General features: G+C 40.1%; 1 protein-coding gene across 1 annotated transcript in view; it reads right to left on the reverse strand.

Annotated features, from left to right (window-relative positions):
• GPBP1L1 (GC-rich promoter binding protein 1 like 1) overlaps nucleotides 1-22,039 on the reverse strand; it is a 54,106-nt gene that overhangs the window by 20,334 nt on the left and 11,733 nt on the right. The window contains exons 2-5 of the mRNA XM_059377078.1: nucleotides 13,812-14,822; nucleotides 13,127-13,241; nucleotides 9,615-9,744; nucleotides 8,985-9,271 (exon numbers count right to left, since the gene is read on the reverse strand). Coding sequence (XP_059233061.1) covers nucleotides 8,985-9,271; nucleotides 9,615-9,744; nucleotides 13,127-13,186 — 477 coding nt within the window. The 5' untranslated portion in view covers nucleotides 13,187-13,241; nucleotides 13,812-14,822. The remainder of the gene's footprint in view (nucleotides 1-8,984; nucleotides 9,272-9,614; nucleotides 9,745-13,126; nucleotides 13,242-13,811; nucleotides 14,823-22,039) is intronic.

Below are 22,039 nucleotides of genomic sequence, written 5' to 3' on the forward strand. Positions count from 1 at the left end.
AAAAAAAAAAAAAAAAAAAAAAAAAAAAAAAAAAAAGATTTATTTGAGAAAGAAAAAAAGAAAGAGCACACACACATGCACAGGGTGGAGAGGGGTAGGAGGGGAGGAAGACAGAATGCCAAACAGATTCCCTGCCAGAGTGTAGAGCCTCACTTGGGGCTTAATCCCAGGACTCTTAAGACCATGAACTGAGCTGAAACAAAGTCGATCACTTAACTGGCTGTGCCTCCCTCACTAAAAAATTTCCTCTTCTGAGGTGCCGGGGTAGCTCAATTGGTCAAATGCCCAACTCTTGATTTTGGCTCAGGTCATGGGACTGAGCCCCACACTGGGCTCTGCGCTCAGCAGTCTGTTGTCCCTCTCCCTCCATTCTCCCCAAATCCCCCTTATTCTCTCCCTAATAAATAAAATCTTTAATAAATTTTGTCCTCTTGTAATTCTTCTTGTTTTCCTCGAAAAACACGGATTATTCTCTTGTGTTCCTTTAGTCTCCCTTTTCCTCAAAATTTTCATTACTTTTTTAAAGAAAGATTTTACTTATTTATTTGAGAGAGAGAGAGAGGGAGGGGGGGAAAGGTTGGAGGGAGAAGCAGACTCCCCGACAAGCAGGGAGCCCAATGTGGGACTCCAGGATCATGACCTGAGCTGAAGGCAGATGCTTAACCAACTGAGCCACCCAGGCACCCAACAAATTTTTCAATACTTCTTTCCTGATTTCTAGTACTTTTTTCTGGTTTAGGTTGTTCTTATGCCATTTTCTTAGTATCATTTAAATTTTAAAACAGCATGGTAACACTGTAGTAAGAGTAAATTTTAAAAGGTTCTTATCTGTTTTGTGGACATGCTGTACAGGTGTACTCTGCACTGTTAAGGATGTTATTCTGCTCCTTATTCTCTTGACCCTTTATGTTCATTTACATATGATTAGTTTTTGTCAATGTCAAGACAGCTTTTCTGACATGAAGCTTTAGAGCTCTCTGTTGTGTTGTTTTCATAAAGTGTTAAAAAATATGGTGGCTTAGTTTCTTTCATGCCCTGGCTACATTCCTCCCTCCCTTTTATCTCAACCTTCACTTTCCTTTGTCTCTATGTTTCCACCTCCACAGCTCAATCTGGATCCTATTTCCAACTGTTTTGTGTTCAGTGAGGGGCTACATTCTAGAAGGGGAATACACTGGCTGGTTAATATAAACAATGATATAGTACTCCGTGCCATTTACCAACTTATTGTTTCTTAGTTCCAAAGTCATCCTTTTTGCCTGCTCAGTATAAACGTGTCTGGGCACTTAACATTTTTCCCTTGCCAGGTGGAAAGTTAACTTTTTTGTCAGTATAGAGCAAGAAAAAGATTTCTGCTTCTTGTTCCAGTGTGCTTCCTCAGCAGGCTCCTGCGGCACCCAGCTCCTGCTAAGCCAGGTTCTAAAGTCCATATGAGCTTTGACTTGAGTGGTTTTGTAGCAGAGTGGTATCTGAACAGCTCTACCGGGTACTCAAGAGGGCAGATTTCAGCATGTTCCCTGAAAACACCCAAGCAACTGTTCTGTCACTCAGTAAGCACCAACTAAGTCCTTTTTAACAAGGTCTGGTGGTGATGGGGGAAGAGGGAGACTCTCCCTTGGGCACTCTAGCTTAGCCCTAGGGTTATTAGCTATCCCTTATATTGGCTTCATATTCTTTAGTCCCTTATATTGGCCTTCATATTCTTTAGTGTTCTCTTTATTACTAGCCAACCGCTCATTACCCCAATCCTGTACTTTCCCTGTTCAAATTATTGTGTGGTTTCTCTCTTCATTGGTCCAGCCAGACCGTCCTGAGCAACCCAGGTGCCCCAGAAATAATTTCACTTTTGGGTGCCTGGCTGGCTCAGTCAGTTAAACATCTTACCTTCAGCTCAGGTCATGATCCCAGGGTCCTGGGATCAAGTCCTGCATCTGGCACCCTGCTTAGAGGGAAGACTGCTTCTCCCTCTCCTTCTGTCCCTCCCCCTGCTTGTGCCCTCTCATGTTCTGTCAAATAAATAAATAAAATCTAAACAAACAAACAAACAAAAAACCTTTTGTACATCCTGCACAGATGTCTAGATTCTCATGTCACCATTTTACACCACTTACTTCAACATTCTCTCTAAATATATTTTTTCCGGAACCATTTGCAACCTAAACCACTCATCCTTAAATACGTATTTCTTTAAAAACACATTAACATAATCACAGTATAATTGTAAAAATTAGGCAATTAAGATCAACAAATACTATCTAATCTGTCACACTTATTCAAACTGTAACACTGATTAGTTTTATAGCAAAACAGAATTTTAAAAATGTACACTGTTTTCCCCTCATCCAGTGTCCAAAGGATCGTATGCTGCCTTTTTATTGGGGGGAGTAGGCTCCATGCCCAACACGGGTCTTGAACTCATGATCTTGAGGTCAAGAGTCCCACGAACTAAGCCTGCAAGGTCCTCCTCACAGGATTCCTTCAGTTGTCTTATTTCTTTAGTTTTCTTTATTGTTTTGTTTTGTTTTTTTTTGACAGAGAGACATCACAAGTAGGCAGAGAGGCAGGCAGAGAGAGAGAGAGAGAGAGAGGAGGAAGCAGGCTCCCTGCTGAGCAGAGAGCCCGATGCGGGACTCGATCCCAGGACCCTGAGATCATGACCTGAGCCGAAGGCAGCGGCTTAACCCACTGAGCCACCTAGGCGCCCTCTTTAGTTTTCTTTAACCTGGAATTTTTTCTTTCATGATAAAATTTTTATTTTTTAAAAGATTTTATTTATTTCAGAGAGACAGACAGAGCACAAGCAGGAGAGGCAGAAGCAGACTTTCTAACAAGCTTGGAGCCCAATGCAGTGCCTCAATTCCAGGACCTGGAGATCATGACCTGAATCAAAGGCAGACGCTTAACCATCTTTGCCACCCAGGCACCCCCATGACATTTTCAAAAAGTAGAGGCTAGTTCTTTTGATGAATCTTTTGTAATTCTTTATAGTAGAACTCCAACTTGAGTTTGTGTGATATTTTCTCATGGTTAGATTCAGGCTATGCATTCCTGTAAGGATTTAAAGAGGTGAGGTTGCATCCTCAATGCATCACGTCAGGAGGTTTATTTTATCTATTTCTACCATGCTTGGTGATGATAATCTGTTTTTAAATAAAATTTACATACAATGGTACACACATATACTAAGTATACAATTCCATGAGTTTTGAAAAATGTTTATAACTCCTCAACCTCTCTAAAAACAAAATTACCTACTGCAACAGTAAAGTTCCCTCATGCCCTTTCCCAGACAATCCCCATTCCACACAGGCAACCACTGTTGTGACTTTTTTTTTTTTTAAAGATTTTATTTATTCACTTGACAGATATCACAAGTAGGCAGAAAGGCAGACAGAGAGAGAGGAAGGGAAGCAGGCTCCCTGCCATGCAGAGAGCCCGATGCGGGGCTCGATCCCAGGACCCTGGGACCATGACCTGAGCCAAAGGCAGAGGCTTTACCCACTGAGCCACCTAGGAGCCCCTGCTTCGACTTTCTTTTCCACCATAGATTATTTGCTTATTCTAAGACAGCACATAAACAAAATCAGGCAGTATGTACCATTCTGCAATTCATTGTTTTTTTATTAGTCACTCCTTATTAATGAATACATGTAGTCCATTTCATGATTATACCACAAGTTTTCTTTTTTTTTTTAAGATTTTATTTATATATTTGACAGAGAGAGAGATCACAAGCAGGCGGGGGGGGGGGGGAAGCGGGCTCCCCGCTGAGCAAGAGCCTGAAGCGAGGCTTGATCCCAGGACCCCAGGATTATGACCTGAGCTGAAGGCAGAGGCTTAACCCACTGAGCCCCCAGACGCCCCACAAGTTTTCTATTTTTGTGTCAAAGACATTTAAACTGTTTTCAGTTTGGGGCTTTTATGAATAAAATTATAATAAATGCCCATATACCTTTGTTTCTCTTGAGTAAATATCTATAAGTGCTGCGTCACAGGATAGGCTTATGTTTAGTTTCACAAAAATCTGCCACACCCTTTCCCAAAATGGTTTCTACTTCATGCTCTTACTATGTATGAGTTCCAAACACTTGAAAATGTCACCAAATTTAATGTTTTCAAACTTACACATTTTAGCCATTGTGGTGAATGGGTAGCAGTATCTCATAATCTGAATTTACACACTTCCCTTGTGACTAATGACACTCATCATTTTGTTCATGTGACTACTGGCCATTTGTGTATCTTCCATTGTGAAGAATCTGTTCAAATCTTGCTTGTTTTTTTAAAATATTAAGTTGTCGCGATACCTGGTTGGCTCAGCTGCAACTTGATCTGAGAGTTGTTTGAGCCCCACATCAGGTGTAGAAATTACTTAAATTAACTTTAAGATTTTTTTTTTTTAAGAGAAAAGCTCGTGTGCAGGAGACCTACGATGGGATTAGAGTGGTAGGGGCCCAAAGCGAGAGGGAGAGACAGTTCAAAGCAGACTCCTCACTCAGCAAAGAGCCCAATGCAGGGCTCAATCTCAAAACCCTTAGGTCACAACCCAAGCTATAACCAAGAGTCCCATGTTCAAGTGACTGGGCCACCCAGGCACCCCTAAATAAACTTTAAAAAAAAGGAGAATAGAAAAGAAAAGAAAAGAAGAAAGACGGGTGCCTGGGTGGCGCAGTTGGTTAAGTGTCTGACTCTTGATTTCAGCTTAGGTCCTGATCTCAGGGTTGTGAGATCGAGCCCCAAGTTCCATCAGCTCACCACTGGTCTGAAGTCTGCCCCAAATTCTCTCTCACTCTCCCTCTGCAGGTCCCCACTTGCTCACTTTCTCAAAGAGAGAAAGAAAAATATATATTGAGTTGTCTTTTTATTATTCAGTTATAAGAGTTATTTATATTACGGATACAAGTCCCTTTTCACAGATATGCTTTATAAATATTTTCTGTATTTTCTTTGAGTCTGTGAGATAAGCAGATGTTCTAAATTTGACGAAATCCGGGGCGCCTCGGTGGCTCAGTGGGTTAAGGCCTCTGCTTTCAGCTTGGGTCATGATCTCAAGGTTCTGGGATCGAGCCCCACATCGGGCTCTCTGCTCAGCAGGGAGCCTGCTTTCCTTCCTTTCTCTCTGCCTGCCTCTCTGCCTACTTGCCATCTCTGTCTGTCAAATAAATAAATAAAAAATCTTAAAAATAAATAAATAAATAAATAAATTTGACGAAATCCAATTTATCAATGTTTTCCTTAAGGTTATTGCTCTCTTTGTCCAAAGAAATCTTCTCCTACCCTCTAAGGTGTAAAGAAGTTCCTCCAAATTTTCTTCTAGAAGCTTTAGAGTTTTAGGCCTTACATCTGGGTCTATAATTCCTCTCGAATTAATTTTTTTTTGTATGCTATGAGGTAGGGGATATCTATCTATCTATCTATCTATCTATCCTCTCACTATATACACACAGTTATTCTAGTACCATTTGTTAAACACATTTCTTTCTCTATTGGTCTGTTTTAGTATCTGTTGAAAATCAAATGACGATATAAATGTAGGTTTATTTCTGAGCTCTTTATTCTGCTCCACTATTAGTTTATTCTTATAATAATGTAACATCTTGATTATTATAGGTTTGTACTAAGTCTTCAAATTAGAGGAAGTCCTCCAATTCCATTCTTTCTCAAGATCACTTTGGGTATTCTAGGGTCTTTCAATAAAAAATTTTATTTCAATAAAAATTTTAGGGGTGCCTGGGTGGCTCAGTGTGGTTAAAGCCCCTGCCTTCGGCTCCGGTCATGATCCCAGGGATTGAGCTCGATCCTGGGATCAAGCCCCACATTGGGCTCTCTGCTCGGCAGGAAGCCGGCTCCCTCCTCTCTCTCTCTGCCCTTCCTTTCTGCCTACTTGTGATCTCTATCTGTCAAATAAATAAAAATCTTAAAAAAAAAAAAAGTGATACATCAATAAAAATTTTAGAATAACTTAGTCCATTTCTGTAAGAATACACGCTGGTTGGTGTTATGCAGACTCTGTAGAACTGCTGTCCTAACCATGTTCAGTCTTCTAATTCAAAGCCTCCCATTCACAATGATAACTCTTTCATTTAGATCTTTAATTTCTCTTGGCAATATTTTTTGGCTTAGTATAGAGATCTTTCACATCTTTGGTTAAATTTATTACTAAACATTTTATTCCTAAGCAATTTTAAAAGTTTTTTATTTTTTGGCTTTACAAAAAGCATTTTATAAAACTTCATTTCCCAACTGCTTATTGCAGGCACATAAAAATACAACAGAATTTTTGAAAAGTAAACTCTATACCCAATGTGGGCTCAAACTCGTAACCCTGAGATCAAGAGTCACATGCTTTACCAACTGAGGCAGCTAGATGCTCCCAGTTAATATCGACATAGGTGATCTTTACTGTTTAATGGTCCAAGGTAGACATTACTATCTATAACAATGCAGAGAAAATTAGTTTTTAAGGTTTTATTATTTGGCCGAGAGATAGAGAGAGGGAACACAAACGGGGAGTGGGAGAGAGAGAAGCAGGCTTCCTGCTGAGCAGGGAGCCCAATGTGGGGCCTGATCCCAGGACCCTGGGATTGTGACCTGAGCCAAAGGCAGATGATTAACAGCTGAGCCACCTGAGAAAATCAGGGTTATTTAACTTGTCCAAGGTAACTGTAAGATGGTTTATTACATCAAACTAATACCATTTTAAAACAAAAAATAACTTTTCTAATTATACATTGTACAGTATAGAAAAATATATAGAAAATTTATAAAATATATAAAAAATATATAAAAAATTTGTCCCCAAAATACCTTGATTTTACTATTTTTGGTTAACTACACTTTCTCAAGTGTACACTTCTTGAATGTTCTTGAGTGTACACTTACACTTTTCTTCTTCAACCATTTACTTCCCAGCCTCCTTACAGCTATTTCCATAGGTTCTAGGGCCCTCTCTGAATACATCACTCTCCATTCTTACCCATCCAACAACCCCATGTATCATCTTTTTTTCCATGTGCACATCTCCAGATCTTACTCATCTTTTTGATAAAAAGAATGTTATCTTCTCCCTCCAATTACGCTCCTGTTTTTCCTTTTTAAATTATTTATTATTCATCAATTTGCTTTAAATCGAAATTGAAATTTCTTACTCTTCCTTCTCTAGTTACCTCAGTTCCAATCCTTTAGATTTGTTCTCCAAACCACAATTGTTTGCAACCTAAATGTTTGCAAATAGGGAAATGGATAAATAAATCCAGTAGAGTCACACAATAGAATATTATATAATAGTGAAAAATTAAAGCAAGGTTTCTCAATCATGTTAATACTGCCATTTGGGGTTGGGCAATTCTTTATTATGGGGCTGTCCTGTGCATTATACGATGTTTAGCAACAGCCCTGATCTCTACATACTAGATGTCCATAGCACTATCTCCAGGTGTGACAACCAGAATTTCTCCAGATATTGCCAAACGTGCCTTTGGTTGGTGGGGGGGATGGGCAATGGGGGCAAATTTGCTCCTGGTTGAGAACCACCGGTCTACTGTTATATGTATCAAATACAGATAAATCTCAAAACAATTTTAAGCAAATAAAAGAGAACTACGATATTATCCATATAAACATCAAAATGAAGGAAAATGATATTAGTGTAGAGTGTTTATGGATACATACATGTAGTGAAAGTTTACCAAAAACATGATAAAGCACAGAAGTCAAGGTGATGATCACCTCTGGGGGGGGGTTTGGGGAGGGTAGTGAGGATAGTAGGATTAGGGAAGCTTTAATTTGATGATGTGCATACTTGACCACTTTTCTCCTTTATGTACATTTTTATGTTTCTCCTTTTATATATACGTTCCTCCTTTTATGTACATATCTTTATGTACACTTAAGATATTTTAAAGGGGCACTTGGGTGGCTCAGTGGGTTAAGCAGCTGCCTTCAGCTTAGGTCATGATCTCAGGGTCTTGGGATCAAATCCCGCATCGGGCTCTCTGCTGAGCAGGGAGTTGGCTTCCCTCTCTCTCTGTCTGCCTCTCTGCCTACTTGTGATCTCTGTCAAATAAATAAATAAAATCTTAAAAAAAAAGGTATTTTAAAACATAAATGCAGTATTAATTTGCCCTTACTGACCTGGCTCAGGTTTGACTGACAGCAAACTTCCACTTAAATCACTCAGCAGGCATAGATAGTGCTACTTTCACATTTTTTTTCTGTTCTCGATTTATTTCCCACTGGGAATGCCACAGAATTGATAATGGGCCTTCTTATTAAATTCTGTCAATCAAAGGTGCCTGGGTGGCTCAGTGGGTTAAAGCCTCTGCCTTCAGCTCAGGTCATGATCTCAGGGTCCTGGGACTGGGCCCCACATCGGGGTCCCTGCTCAGTGGAAAGCCTGCTTCCCCCTCTCCCACTCCTCCTCTTCTGTTCCCTCTCTTGCTGTGTCAAATAAATAAATAAAATCTTAAAAATAAATACAATACAGAAAACTTTTTTTAAGGTGCACTAAAAACTCTACTTTGAGAAGCCAAAAGTCATATAATTCAATACACAATGGCAAAGTTTTACTGTATACATCGGCACTACCAACTGCATATTTGTAACATCACAACTTAAGAGGAAAAGGTCAAGAGTAAAAAACCTCTTATGGTAGTTAGAGAAAGACAAGTCAACATGAAGACCACATTTTTACATAACCTGAACATTGAATTTTGAATGTTGAACCTTATAAAACTTAAAGGAAATGAATTTTTTAAAGTTTCAAAAGCATAAAGATGAAAAATGGAGATTTGCTAAGTTACTTAAGAACTTTGGTCATCACCTTTACACTAATCAACTTCTTTCCCTCTAAAAGCAATAAAAATCTAAACTTAGGGACTTCCTTTTTAGTAATTTCTTCAACACTTTCTCATTATTAACAAGGTCTTCTATTTATGGCATTATTTGTTTAGGTTTTAACCACACATTTAAACCTTGATACTTACAAAATCTTCCTCTTCAAATTGTAATTTTTCCACCTTGTCTTCTTTCTTTTCTTCTCTAATCTCTATAGGTGGCTTTTCTTGAAAGGCACAGCCTTTCCGGGAATGGAAGCTGCCATTCCAGTGGCGATGGTTCCCTGTGCCACCCCCACTACGCTGGCTCATGCCATCATGACCTCGGGAAGAGCCATGCCAACCAGATAGGTTCCCTGTGATTCCAGCATATGCTCCCTTAGAGACACCAGAGTCCACAGAGTCGTGGCGAAACAGGGAGGGCTGGTGCCAGGAATCTGGAATAATAAGGACAAGTAACACATTAGATTTTTGCTTCCTGATTTGATTTGCAGTACTCCAAAAGCCCTTCAGGAGACCCTTTTTTTCTTTAAATAAAAGATTAAGTCCACAGAATTATCTTTTCCTTTTAATGTAATTTCTATATGAGATCTTCAATTGAATAAATGACACACGAGAGCACAAGAACGTTAGAAAGCCAATGTAACTGAATAACGACAACTGAAGATCTAACTGGGAAACTTGTTTTAAGAACAGCCTATCAAGGTCATGGACATGTAGCCTCTATGTGGGCTTAACTGAGTAGCTTAAATATAGTCATGGAAGCTCGGCATGGCTCACCTCCTGCAGTCCGCAGAGGTCCATTGTTAAAAAAGCCATCAGAGGAATTATGTCGACGACGGCTTACTCCAAACCTACGATCTCCTCGGGGTAGGTGCTCTCCGTGTTTTTCGAAGGTGGCTGTGGGTGACTAAGATGATCAAATATAGAGAAGCAAACAGATTAAGAAGATAACAATTTCTTCAATTATTTGCATCAGAGAGGATAAAAAAAAAAAAGCACTGTCAATATCCATTAAAATAAGCTCTCAAATTTTACACGTAAGATACTAGGTTAACCTTGTAACAGGAAAGGAAAAGCAACATGCTTGGTTAAAAAAAATTCTAAGCAACTTTATTATTCTGCAATTGGAGAGAGAGAAATGGTTTAAATACCACAGCACTTTATCGAGTAACAACTACATGGTTTTTATAGTTTTATAAAACACTTATTTCTATGGGGCGCCTGGGTAGCTCAGTGGGTTAAGCCTCTGATCAGGTCATGATCTTGGAGTTCTGGGATGGAGCTGCGCACTGGGCTCTCTGCTCAGCAGGGAGTCTGCTTCCCCCCCCTCCCCATGACTATTGTTCTGCCTACTTGTGCTCTCTCTCACTCTACCCAATAAATAAATAAAATCTTAAAAAAAACCCAAACACTGGGACGCCTGGGTGGCTCAGTGGGTTAAGCCACTGTCTTCGGCTCAGGTCATGATCCCAGGGTCCTGGGATCGAGCCCCAAATCAGGCTCTCTGCTCAGCAGGGAGCCTGCTTCCTCCTCTCTCTCTGCCTGCCTCTCTGCCTGCTTGTCATCTCTCTCTCTGTCAAAGAAATAAATAAAATCTTTAAAAAAAAACAACCCAAACACTTACTTCTAGAAATTACTTAATATTCATAAGAGAATTATAATTTGGCATCAGCTTCATTTTACTCATTTACACATGAGGAAAGAAGTCAGGGAAAATAAGTCTTTAAGGTTATACAATGAAAAGGAAGCTGTTCTAGATGAACTTTCATTTACCTCCCTATTCCAAATAATTTTATTCTAGAACATTCTTTTTACTAAATTTTAAAATTTTATTACTATTTTTAGAGCATTCTTTAATTTCAAAAGAGAGACCGAAAGTCTTAAAAGGTATGAAAAATATGGATATAACTGACAAAGGCGCAGAGGAAAACTACAGGTTGAGGCACACACATCTTTGCATCTATTTTCTTAGTTTTATAGTTTTTAGCTCTTTAATTTAGGTTATGATCCGCTTCAGGTTTATTTGCGTGTGGTATGAAGTAAAGGCTGAAGTCAAGGTTCTCACTTCATATCTATCTATCTCCAGTTCTAGAACCATTTGCTAAAAAAGAGTATCACTTCCACATTAAATTACCTTGGCACTTTAGTAAAAAATATCTATGTACAGAAGTATTTCTGAATTCTCTATTCTATTCCATTGCTTTCTGTCTATCCTTATCCCAACACTGCAGAACTTTGTTCATTGCAGCTTTACTGGAAATAGTGAAATCTCATTTCCCAATTCTTTTTACTCTACTTCACTGTGCTAGATTATTATTTGTAAATAATAATGCCTTCCTGGGTCCCACAACTAATCCCTCAGGCCCACCATCCCCCAAGCTTTGGGTCAGATTATGTCAATTAAGAGATCTTGGGAATCTCCAAAGGACGACTCAAAAATAAAGTTTAGAGCAAAATGTTGTGGGTCTAAATAGATCAGGAACATCTGCCCCCAAATTCCCATTTAAAAACAAGGTAAGGGCAAGGGTCTCAGTCAGTTGGCAGTCTGACTCCTGATCTTGGTTTGGGTGATGATCTCAGAGTCATGAGATAGAGGCCTTTGTTTGAGATTCTTTCCCTCTCCCTTTGCCCCAACCCCCACTCTGAAGTGGGGGCACTCTCTTTCTTTCTATGAAATAAATTCTTAAAAACAAAACAAATAAACAAAAAACAGGGGAGGGCGCCTGGGTGGCTTAGGCGGTTAAGTGTCTAACTCTTGATTTCAGCTTGGGTCATGAACTCAAGGTTCTAGGACTGAGTCCTGTGTCTGGCTCCATGCTCAGTGTAGGGTCTGTTTGGGATTCTCTCTCCCCCCTCTCACTTTGCCCCTCCCCCACTTGTGTTCTTTCTCTAAAATAAATAAAATTTTTAAAAAATAAGGGAAGATAGGCCTTTTTTTTTTTTTTTGAGATTACACAGCATGTGTCCCTCCTCTATTAGTTGGCAAAATGGGAAGCTTTTTTTTTTTTTTAAGATTTGTCAGAGAGAGAGCGAGAGAGAGTGAGCACAGGCAGACAGAATGGCAGGCAGAGGCAGAGGGAGAAGCAGGCTCCCTGCCAAGCAAGGAGCCCAATGTGGGACTCGATCCCAGGACGCTGGGATCATGACCTGAGCCGAAGGCAGCTGCTTAACCAACTGAGCCACCCAGGCGTCCCAACGGGAAGGATTTTTAAGCTTATTAGCTTCCCAAAGGTTTCTTTACCAATAATTAAGGCTATTTCTTTTTTTTTTTTTTAATTTAAGATTCTATTTATTTATTTGAGAGAGAGTGCACAAGCAGGGGGAGAAGGAGAGGGAGAGGGAGAAGCAGGCTCCCCACTGAGCAAGATGTGGGGCTTGATCCAAGGACCCTGGGATCACGACCCAAGCCAAAGGCAGACACTTAGCCAACTGAACCACCCAGGTGCCCCAATATTTGAGGCCATTCTTCTGTGCACTGTGAGTACAACTAATCCACTCTGGGCTACTTTATATGAACTGGCTGTTTATATTCCTAATGTAACATACAGTTTCCCCTGAAATCATTAAGTAGATTATCACCCCTAAAACAGAATTTCTAGGATTTAATCTGAGATCCATGTAAATAGTCAATGTCTCTCCCTTTTCATCCTCCTCATCTACTACTACAATGTGCATTTACACCAAAGGTCCATTTCCCCTAAAAACCATTTCGTGTTTACCTCTGCCCCCTATACGTAAATAATAGATCAGCAGGTATGTTTTGGTTCCAAAGTGTAGTGCAGTTAATCCAGGAAACCTTTTTTAAAATAAATATTTTATTTATTTATTTGAGAGAGAGAGAGAGAGAGAACAGCATGAGTAAGGTGGGGGGAGAGGGTGAGGAAGAGGCAGAGGGAGAAGCAAACTCCCCACTGAGCAGGGAGTCCTACACAGGCCTCGATCCCAGGACCCTAAGATCATGACCTGAGATGAATGCAGACACTTAACCAACTAAGCCACCTAGGCGCTTCTAATCCAGGAAGTCTTAAGTGTGCCACATGAGGAAAGCTTAGCATATAATGAAATAAGGGGATGAGGAGATACCTGGCAATCGTGGGGTCCACAATAACTTAAACTGTCTGTTTATATCCTATGAAAACATATATAATATGTCTATGAAAACATACTTTAAACCCTCAGGCAAGATTGAATACACAAAAACACCTAGACAGTAAAACAGAGGCCATCAATAAGTTGGGGATAAAAAGAACTGGTATTTGGAAGGTTACTATAGTAATGAAGAACAGTACCTTAGCTGACTGTGGTGTTGAGAAATTTAGCCAAGCAGGAACAAAGTCATGCTGCGCCATTTAGGTCCAGTGTCTCTTTTCAGCAAGGTGAGGCATCCAACCTCATGGCCAGGATCTGAAAATGAGAAAACTCAAATCAGTTATACTTGCAGGGACCTGATAACAATGTACAAAAGAGTCTGTGATTACTCTAAGATTCCCTCTTTACAGGAAGACCTGCTATCTCTGAGCCTCTCTAAGACTACTTATCTGGCTCTATAACCTCAAAGAAGTTCTAAACAAAAGCAACAGTCCATGAATAATGACTATGAAAAACACATAAACAGAAAAGTATGACACAGACCTGGAAGGTTATATGACTAATGAATTCTTGAGTTTTAACAGAAGAACTTTAAGAATAAACACCTATTTAAAACTACTGATACTTATGAAGAGATTAATATGCTTCTGGTACTCTGGTAATTTGTGGCAAAAGCAGAAAAGATCTTAAAGATACAATCCCTCAAGATTTGTTATTTTAATTCCCTCAAATACCCACTAGCACCAGTTTTCCCAGGAGATCCACTGGTGTCTCCCACTACCCCACTAAGGCTCTTCAAAATTAAATACACCAGAAAACAGTAGCTATTTTCCAAGATACACATACATAGTCTTCTTCTGAAGTTAGACATAGGAGAATATTTACCCCAGAGTGTAACCTCTGTGGTCCTGTTTCCCGAACTCCTTGAGTCTGCCAGCTGGATTTCCTACGAGGTTCTCTTGTTAAAAGGGTGCTTAAATAGGCTGGCCAGCAGCACGCCTTGTGATAAAGCACAAGGAAGCCAGGCTCTGTCTGTATCACTCTTTCAAGTCTCCTCAATTGCTCATCTTAAACTATCTAGTTCCTGACACGTTTCCAAAAAGGGGAAGGGGAAAGGGGAAGGGGAAGGGGAACATAAAAAGTATTTGTTACATTTAAAAAATGGGGGGAAGGGGAAAGAGCTATGTCTATGTTCACCTCATTCAACTTCCTTGAGTGATGGCACTATGATGCTGTTTAAATAGATAATACATGGACATTTGCACATTGAGTGCAAACACTGTTCATAACAAGGTCATAACTGGAAAGAGGTAAACTCATGTGTGGGCGAATGCCATCAAAGCCACAGATCAAAAATATAGCATTAGAGAGCAATAAAAGATCTTTTGAGCAGTCAATTCCAGTGGCAAAACATCCACATAACAAAGCCCTTAATTTATTAATCTCATTATTCCTACAGAGCTGCTAAAAAGTGTGCGGATATGTATTTATATCTGTTTTATTCTTCAGAATCTAAGGGACATAGGAAATCTGGTTTGTTTTTAATCAGACAGGAACTTAGTATGTTTTCCTCCAAAGAATAGCAGCTTTCAAGGCAAATTTCTTGGGTTATATAAAGCTCCCAAATGTATCTTCTATTTCTTTGGTTTTCACTATTTAAATTCACAGCAAAATTAAAACAAGTAGAAATAAAGAAGTCAAGGAGTAAAAGTTCCAAAGTGAGGTCGTCTTCTCTTCAGTCTTCTCTATTTCACTTGTTCCGCCTCCTCCTGAAGACTGAATTGAACTGGAAGGTGATACGAGGAGTCTTCTACTGCTTTAGTAGAGTAGTCATTTATTATTTTGGATCCATTTCCATCATTATTCAATCACTTAAAAGGCCACAGGAATCTATCACTATAAATAAAAAAGCAAAATAGCACAGTATCACAAGAAGCAAAATCACTGTTACAAGAATTGCTAAAATGGGATACAAATTATCAGTCAGTAAAAGGTACTACTAATCAAAATTTTAAGACCAATTTAGACATCAATTTAATGTGTCACCATCTATAATGACAACATAATTAGCTATATTTTAAGAATTTTTAATGGGTTTTAGACAAGTCACCTGAACTGAGTTTGTTTTATATAACCTCATCCGTTATTAGCTGTCAAAGGTAATTCAGAAATGCAAATTAATGAATGTGTTAGATCTACATTTTCTCTCATACATGGGAATAACTTACTCTAAGTAATCACACAGCCATATAACTTGCTTATTACCGTAGTCATCAACTAATACCACCACAGCTGGATCTATCTATCTATCTATTTATTTATTTAGACACAGAGAAGGAGTGTGAGGATACAAGCAGGGGATGGGGAAGGCAGAAGGAGAGAGAGAAAGCAGCTCCCTGCTGAGCAAGGAGCCCAATGCAGTACCTGATCCCAGGACCTTGGGATCATGGCCTGGGCCAAAGGCAGATGCTTCATCAACTAAGCCACTCAGGCGTCCCACAACTAGATCTTTAAAAACAAGTCATTTGTTATAGCATTCCTTCCTCTTCAGATACCTAGTTATCAATGGAGAGACTTAAGCTCTTAGGCTCTGACTTAAGATATGCTCTAAGAGATGACATAAATATTTCTCTGGCAAATTCCCAACATTCTTCTATGAGCTACAAAGTTTTTTGATATAAGAAGAGGCTTGCATCTGTAGGCAATCCTGGTCTATACTGGTAAAGTCTAGTTTGGAGGATATTTCTCAAGTTTACAAGAATAAGAAATACCCAATTTGGACAGTAAATACTTCTGTGGGGAAATGAAAGGAAAAGAATAAAAAACAGGTATTGGGTGGCTTCAACTGCAATGCCTTCTTTCTTTTGTTTTATTTTGGTTTTTAGATTTTGTTTGTCAGAGAGAATGAGAGAAAGTGAGCATACGTGCACAAGAAGAGGGAGCAGCAGAGGGAGGGGAAGAAGCAGGCTCTCCACTGAGCAAGGAGCCTAATGCCTTACTCAATCCCAGGACCCTGGAATCATGACCTGAACCAAAGGCAGACATTTAACCAACTAAGCCATCCAGGCATCCTTGTAATGCATTACTTCTGAAGGTAAGTGATAAATACATGGCTATTCACTTGCTGTCTACACCTTTTTAAACATTTACCAGTTTATTAAAAGAATATGATAAAGGATATCAATCAACAACCAGATTTAAGAGATACATCGGGTGAGGTGAGAAAAGTGTGCATAGCTTCTGAGCTCTCTCCAGGTACCATCACTCCCCCCAGTCTCCACAAGTTCACTGGTCTCTACACTTCCTATATACTTATAATACTTAAAACAGTAATTAACAGAACAAGCACAAAAAAGTTAAATAAAAGAGGGTCGCCTGGGTGGCTCAGTAGATTAAAGCCTCTGGCTTTGGCTCAGGTCATGATCCCAGGGTCCTGGGATCGAGTCCTGCATTGGGTTCTCTGCTCGGCGGGGAGCCTGCTTCTACACCACCACCCCCGTCTGCCTCTCTGCATACTTGTGATCTCTCTCTGTCAAATAAATAAATAAAATCTTTAAAAAAAAAAAAAGTAAAAGATTTGCAATTTATAAGGTGAATACATATACATACACATAAATACCTATCAATCATCCAGAGTACATATATTCCTTTAGCATATATAAAAGTCATAAAAGCTGATTTTATACTAGCTAAAAGTCTCTGTTCCAAAGAGTAAAATAGTCTATTTTCTGTAACCATACTGTATTAAACGTAGAAAATGACATTTCTCTTGCAGTGCCCACTCTCCTTCTTCCCCCAAGAGATCCTGTCCAAAGCCATTAGGTGGGGTCAAACAAGGGTAAGATCTATGGGCAGCAGAGGCACAGAGCAGGGTGCTGGGACCTAATCAGGACGTGAAGTGTGTCCATGCAGGATCAAGGATAGGGAAATGTGTGTATGGCAAGAGACCACTGCAGGATGTCAGAGCCCATTAAGAAACATAAGGTGAATGTCCTATTAGAAGGGCAGACCAATTCAGAGTGCAGGAGCCAGAGTAGAATGAGGAAGACTCCTGGCAGAGGCACAAGGCCAAGCAAGAAGTTGAGGGCTTCCATGTAGCAAGGTGCTTTATACAGGTATTGCAACCTGGGTGCAGTGAGGAAGGAATTCATGTAAGGGAAGAAGAGGTAATTGGAATTTAGCTACATACTGGGTATTGATCAAAACTTGCTGTGGGAGAAACGATGTTCTGATAAAGAAACTTTCAACACACTTAAGCAGAATTACAAAAAACTACTACAAATAAGTCTGCAATATAATAGGGTGGAACAGTACTTAATGGAAAATAAGCTTTAAGACCACTTAAAAAAAAAAAAAAAAGACTAAAAGGGACATTTGAGTGGCTGAATCAGTGAAGCTTTCCACTCTTGATTTTGGCTTAGGTCATCTTTTTCCCTCTCTCAAAAAACAAAGACCAAAAAAAAAAAAAAGAAAGAAAAATCAAAACCCAAACCAAACCAAACAACCCCCCTAGAAAACCTCAAAAGCCAGAAAAAAGCTGAGGGGGAAAAAAAAAAAAAGGTCAGAAATAATGGAGATAATTTTAAAAATTTATAATTAATTAAAAGATTAGTAAGAAACAAACTGGTAAAACTGCTTAGGGGAAAAGATACAAATAAAAAAGACATCATGAAGAGGACATGAACAACAGATTAAGAAATATTATGAGCAAAACAATAACATTAGCAATTTACATGCTAATAAATTTGAAAATCTTAAATTAGATAACTTCTATTAGTTGGCAAATCTGTCACAGCAGAAAACTTGAATAGACCTGTATATATTATTATATAGGAAAGACACTTAAATGTAAATCAGAAAACTCTCCTTTTCAAAAAGGTTCCAGGTGAAGAAGAGAAACTGAATCTCTGCCTGTAATTTGCTCTTGGTTAGCAAAGAAGTGCTTCATTAGTGAACTGGGACGGGGCGGTTAGCACTTCGGCCCCGACTTTTTTTTTTTTTTAATTTATTTGACAGAGAGATCACAAGTAGGCAGAGAGGCAGGCAGAGAGAGAGAGAGAGGAGGAAGCAGGCTCCCTGCTGAGCAGAGAGCCCGATACGGGACTCGATCCCAGGACCCTGAGATCATGACCCCAGCCGAAGGCAGCGGCTTAACCCACTGAGCCACCCAGGCGCCCCTCGGCCCCGACTTTAAAAAAAAAAAAAAAGTGTGCACAAAAGAATAGCTAATTCAAGCTAATTCAAGTATGACCTCTTCAAACTGGTTCAGTGGCCCAGACTAGACATTTTTAAAATCAGGAGTGACTACAAGACACACCCAATTCACAGGATATTTAAGAAGAAAAATAAATAGAACTTCATAACTGATGGGATATGGATATAAAGGAGAAATATAGGCTCATTTCTAGCTTATGCAACTACATAAACATTCCTAATATAAGGAGTAAAAGCTGACTGGTTGCTGTTCCTTCAGTGTAATCCGAGTTGTTTGTGTTTTTGTTTTTTAAATATTTTATTTTTAAGTAATCCCTACACCCCATGTGGGGCTCAAACCCACAACACTGAGACCAAGAGTCACATGTTCCACCAATCAAGTCAGCCAGAAACCCCTAGAATTGTTTTTTTAAAGATTTTTTTTTTTTTTAATTTATTTGACAGAGATCACAAGCAGGCAGAGAGGCAGGCAGAGAGAGAGGAGGAAGCAGGCTTCCTGCTGAGTAGAGAGCCCGATGCGGGGCTCGATCCCAGGACCCTGGGATCATGACCTGAGCCCAAGGCAGCGGCTTAACCGACTGAGCCACCCAGGCGCCCCTAGAATTGTTTTTTTAAATGTATGTCTATACCTCTAACTCCCAGTAATAAATAAATGATAACAATATCCACGTAATAGGTTTTTATAAACAAAACATAACTGCTGGATGACTTTTGTCTTAAGAATCTTGGTTTAGGGGACACCTGGGTGGCTCAGGTCTCGATCCCAGAGTCCTAGGATTGAGTCTCACATGGGGCTCCTTGCTCAGCAGGCAGTGTGCTTCTCCCTCTGACATTCTCTCTCTCAAATAAATAAATAAAATCATTTTTAAAAAAAAGAATCTTGGTTTAGGGGCACCTGGGGGTGGCTCAATCAGTTGAGTGTTGGACTTGATTCCAGTTCAGGTCATGATCTCCGGGTCCTGGAATTGAGCCCTGTGTCAGGCTCCGTGCTCAGCACAGAGTCTGCTTGTTCCTCTCTTCTGCGCTCCCTCCTTGCCCCTCCCAGCACACTGCTTGCTTCTCTCTCTCCAATTAAGTTAAAAAAAGGGGGGGGGGGGCGCCTGGGTGGCTCAGTTGTGGTCCCAGGGTCCTGGGATCGAGCCCCACATCGGGCCCTCTGCTCAGCGGGGAGCCTGCCTCCCCCACCCTCTGCCTGCCTCTCTGCGTACTTGTGATCTCTGTCAAATAAATAAATAAATAAAATCTTAAAAAAAAAGAAGAAAGAAAAACACACACCTGAGCTGAGATCAAGTCACATCCTTAACCAACTTAACCAGGCACCCCTTTAAAACAAAACACAAAACACACACACATGTATATATAAATTTACATACATATATATTATTTTATTTATTTATTTTTTTAAAGATTTTATGTATTTATTTGACAGAGAGAAATCACAAGTAGATGGAGAGGCAGGCAGAGAGAGAGAAAGGGAAGCAGGCTCTCCGCTGAGCGGAGGGCCCGATGTGGGACTCGATCCCAGGACTCTGAGATCATGACCTGAGCCGAAGGCAGCGGCTCAACCCACTGAGCCACCCAGGCGCCCCTACATATATTTTAAACACTTCATCTGAGAGAGTGTGTGCATGCATGCACCCATGAGTGAGGAGGAGGGGCAGAGGGAGAAACAACTTCCCACTTAGCCAGGAGGACCCTAAGATCATGACCGGAGCTGAAGGCAGATGCTTAACTAACCAGTCACCCAGGTACCCCTAAAATATGTAATTTTATTAATTAATTTTTTAAAGATTTTATTCATTTACCTGACAGGGAGAGAAAGAGCATGAGTGGAGAAAGGTCAGTGGGAGCAGCAGACTCCCGGCCGAGCAGGGAGCCCAACGTGGAACCTGATCCTGGGACTCCAGGACTGCGACCCAAGCTGAAGGCAGTCACTCAACCAAATGAGCCACCCAGGTGCCCCTCAAGTATGTAATTTTAATATGAGACATCAAATACATGTTCTGAAGCTCAGAAAGGTCTGTCCTGGAGACAGAATTGTGGGAATTGTCAGTCTCTGGTAGACAATGTTTAAATGTCAGAAGAGAGGAGATCTAGGGAGGCTATAAACATATGAGTTTCTTGAGTTTCTAAGTCCTGTCTATTCCATCCCTAAGTTTCCATTTCTATTTATCACTCCAGGTTCCAATCACCAATAAGAAAACTGGTTTCATAGGGACTACTAGTCCGTTCCAGAGGTTAACAACAACAAAAAAAATAAGGCAGGGGCGCCTGGCTGGCTTAATTAGTAGAGCATGTGACTCTTGATTTTGGGGCCATGAGTTCAAGCCCCATATTTGGTGTAGAGATTAAACAAACGAAGGCAGGGTCTAAAATGGTAAGGGACTTATCTGAGGTAACACATCTAATAATCAGTTAGGTCAGGCCTAGAATCAAGTCTTCTAACTTCATTGCCTTCTGAATTACATTGTGGTTCTTACTCTCCAGTTATAAAGTATGCTTCCTAAAATTAGAAAATTAGAACAAACTCCTTAAAGTCTTATGAAACAAGTGTACTAAATAGGGAATTTAATTAATTTAAATACAGGGTGTTTTTTTTTCCTTTCTTCTTATACTTCTCTTACTATTTTTGTTAACCAAATCTGGCTTCCAGGCAAAACTCAAAGACTTGAAAAAAACACATACTGAAATGTGGCTGGTAAGCACATGGCTCCTCATCTTAATGAAACTTCAATCTCATGTCCTTAGCCATGAGAATACCTAAAAGAACAGGAACTAACTCCATTATAGGAAAAATAATTCAAAACATGTACTACTGAGCCATGAAGCTCCAACGACCTGACATATCCACATCTAGCTGAGAAAAAGAAAGCAAAGAAGCCACAAGATGTTCTTTCTGCAAAAGATTATCAGGCTCATGCCAAATGACCAGCTAAAAGGGGTAAGTGGACTTGAAGAGTTTGAAAGGAACTTCCCTACCTTCTAGTTCCAAGCTCACTTCTTTAAAATTAACCTGAGGCCTGAAGTTGAGTGGGTTTAGTGTCCAAATCTTGGTTTCAGCTAGGATCGTGGTCTCAGGGTCATGGGATGCGGCCCCACATTTGGCTCCACGCTCGGCAGGAAGTCTGCTGGAGAACACCGCGCACCTGCAGTCAAGGCATCACGTTGGGTCTTTTTTCCCAACTCCCCAGTTCAAAAGTGTCCTTCCCCTCCTCACCCATCTTACTGTGATGTACTACCTTAAGTGTATTAAAAAGAAAAAGAGTCTTTTGATTCATCTTGGAGTATTTTTAAGATTTTATTCATTTATTTGGCAGACAGAGATCACAAGTAGGCAGAGTGGCAGGCAGAGAGAGGGAGAGAGAAGGAAGCAGGCTCCCCGCTGAGCACAGACTCTGATGCGGGGCTCGATCCCAGGGTCCCGGAACCATGACCTGGGCCAAAGGCAGAGGCTTTAACCCACTGAGCCACCCAGGCGCCCCTTGCCCCACATCAGGCTCTTTGCTCAGCAGGGAGCCTGCTTCCCCCTCTCTTTCTGCCTGCCTCTCTGCCTACTTGTGATCTCTGTCAAATAAATAAATAAAATCTTAAAAAAAAATTAACTTTAAGGGCATCTGGTGGCACAGTCAGTTAAGCAGCTGGCTCTTGATTCTGGCTCAGGTCATGATCTCAGGATCCTGGGATTGAGTTCTGCATTGGCTTGTGCTCAACTCAAAATCTGCTTCAGGATTCTCGGTTTCCCTTTTCACACCCCCCAGCTTGCTTGTGCTCGTTAAAATAAATAAATAATGCTTTTAAAAAATTAACTTTAAGTGGATCAAAAGGTCTGAATTTAAGAGCTAAAAGTAAACAGGAGCAAATTTTTGTGATCTTAGGTTAGGTAATGATCAATTAGATAT

The sequence above is a fragment of the Mustela nigripes genome, chromosome 14 (genome assembly GCF_022355385.1).
Source record: "Mustela nigripes isolate SB6536 chromosome 14, MUSNIG.SB6536, whole genome shotgun sequence".
Lineage (NCBI taxonomy): Eukaryota > Metazoa > Chordata > Mammalia > Carnivora > Mustelidae > Mustela > Mustela nigripes.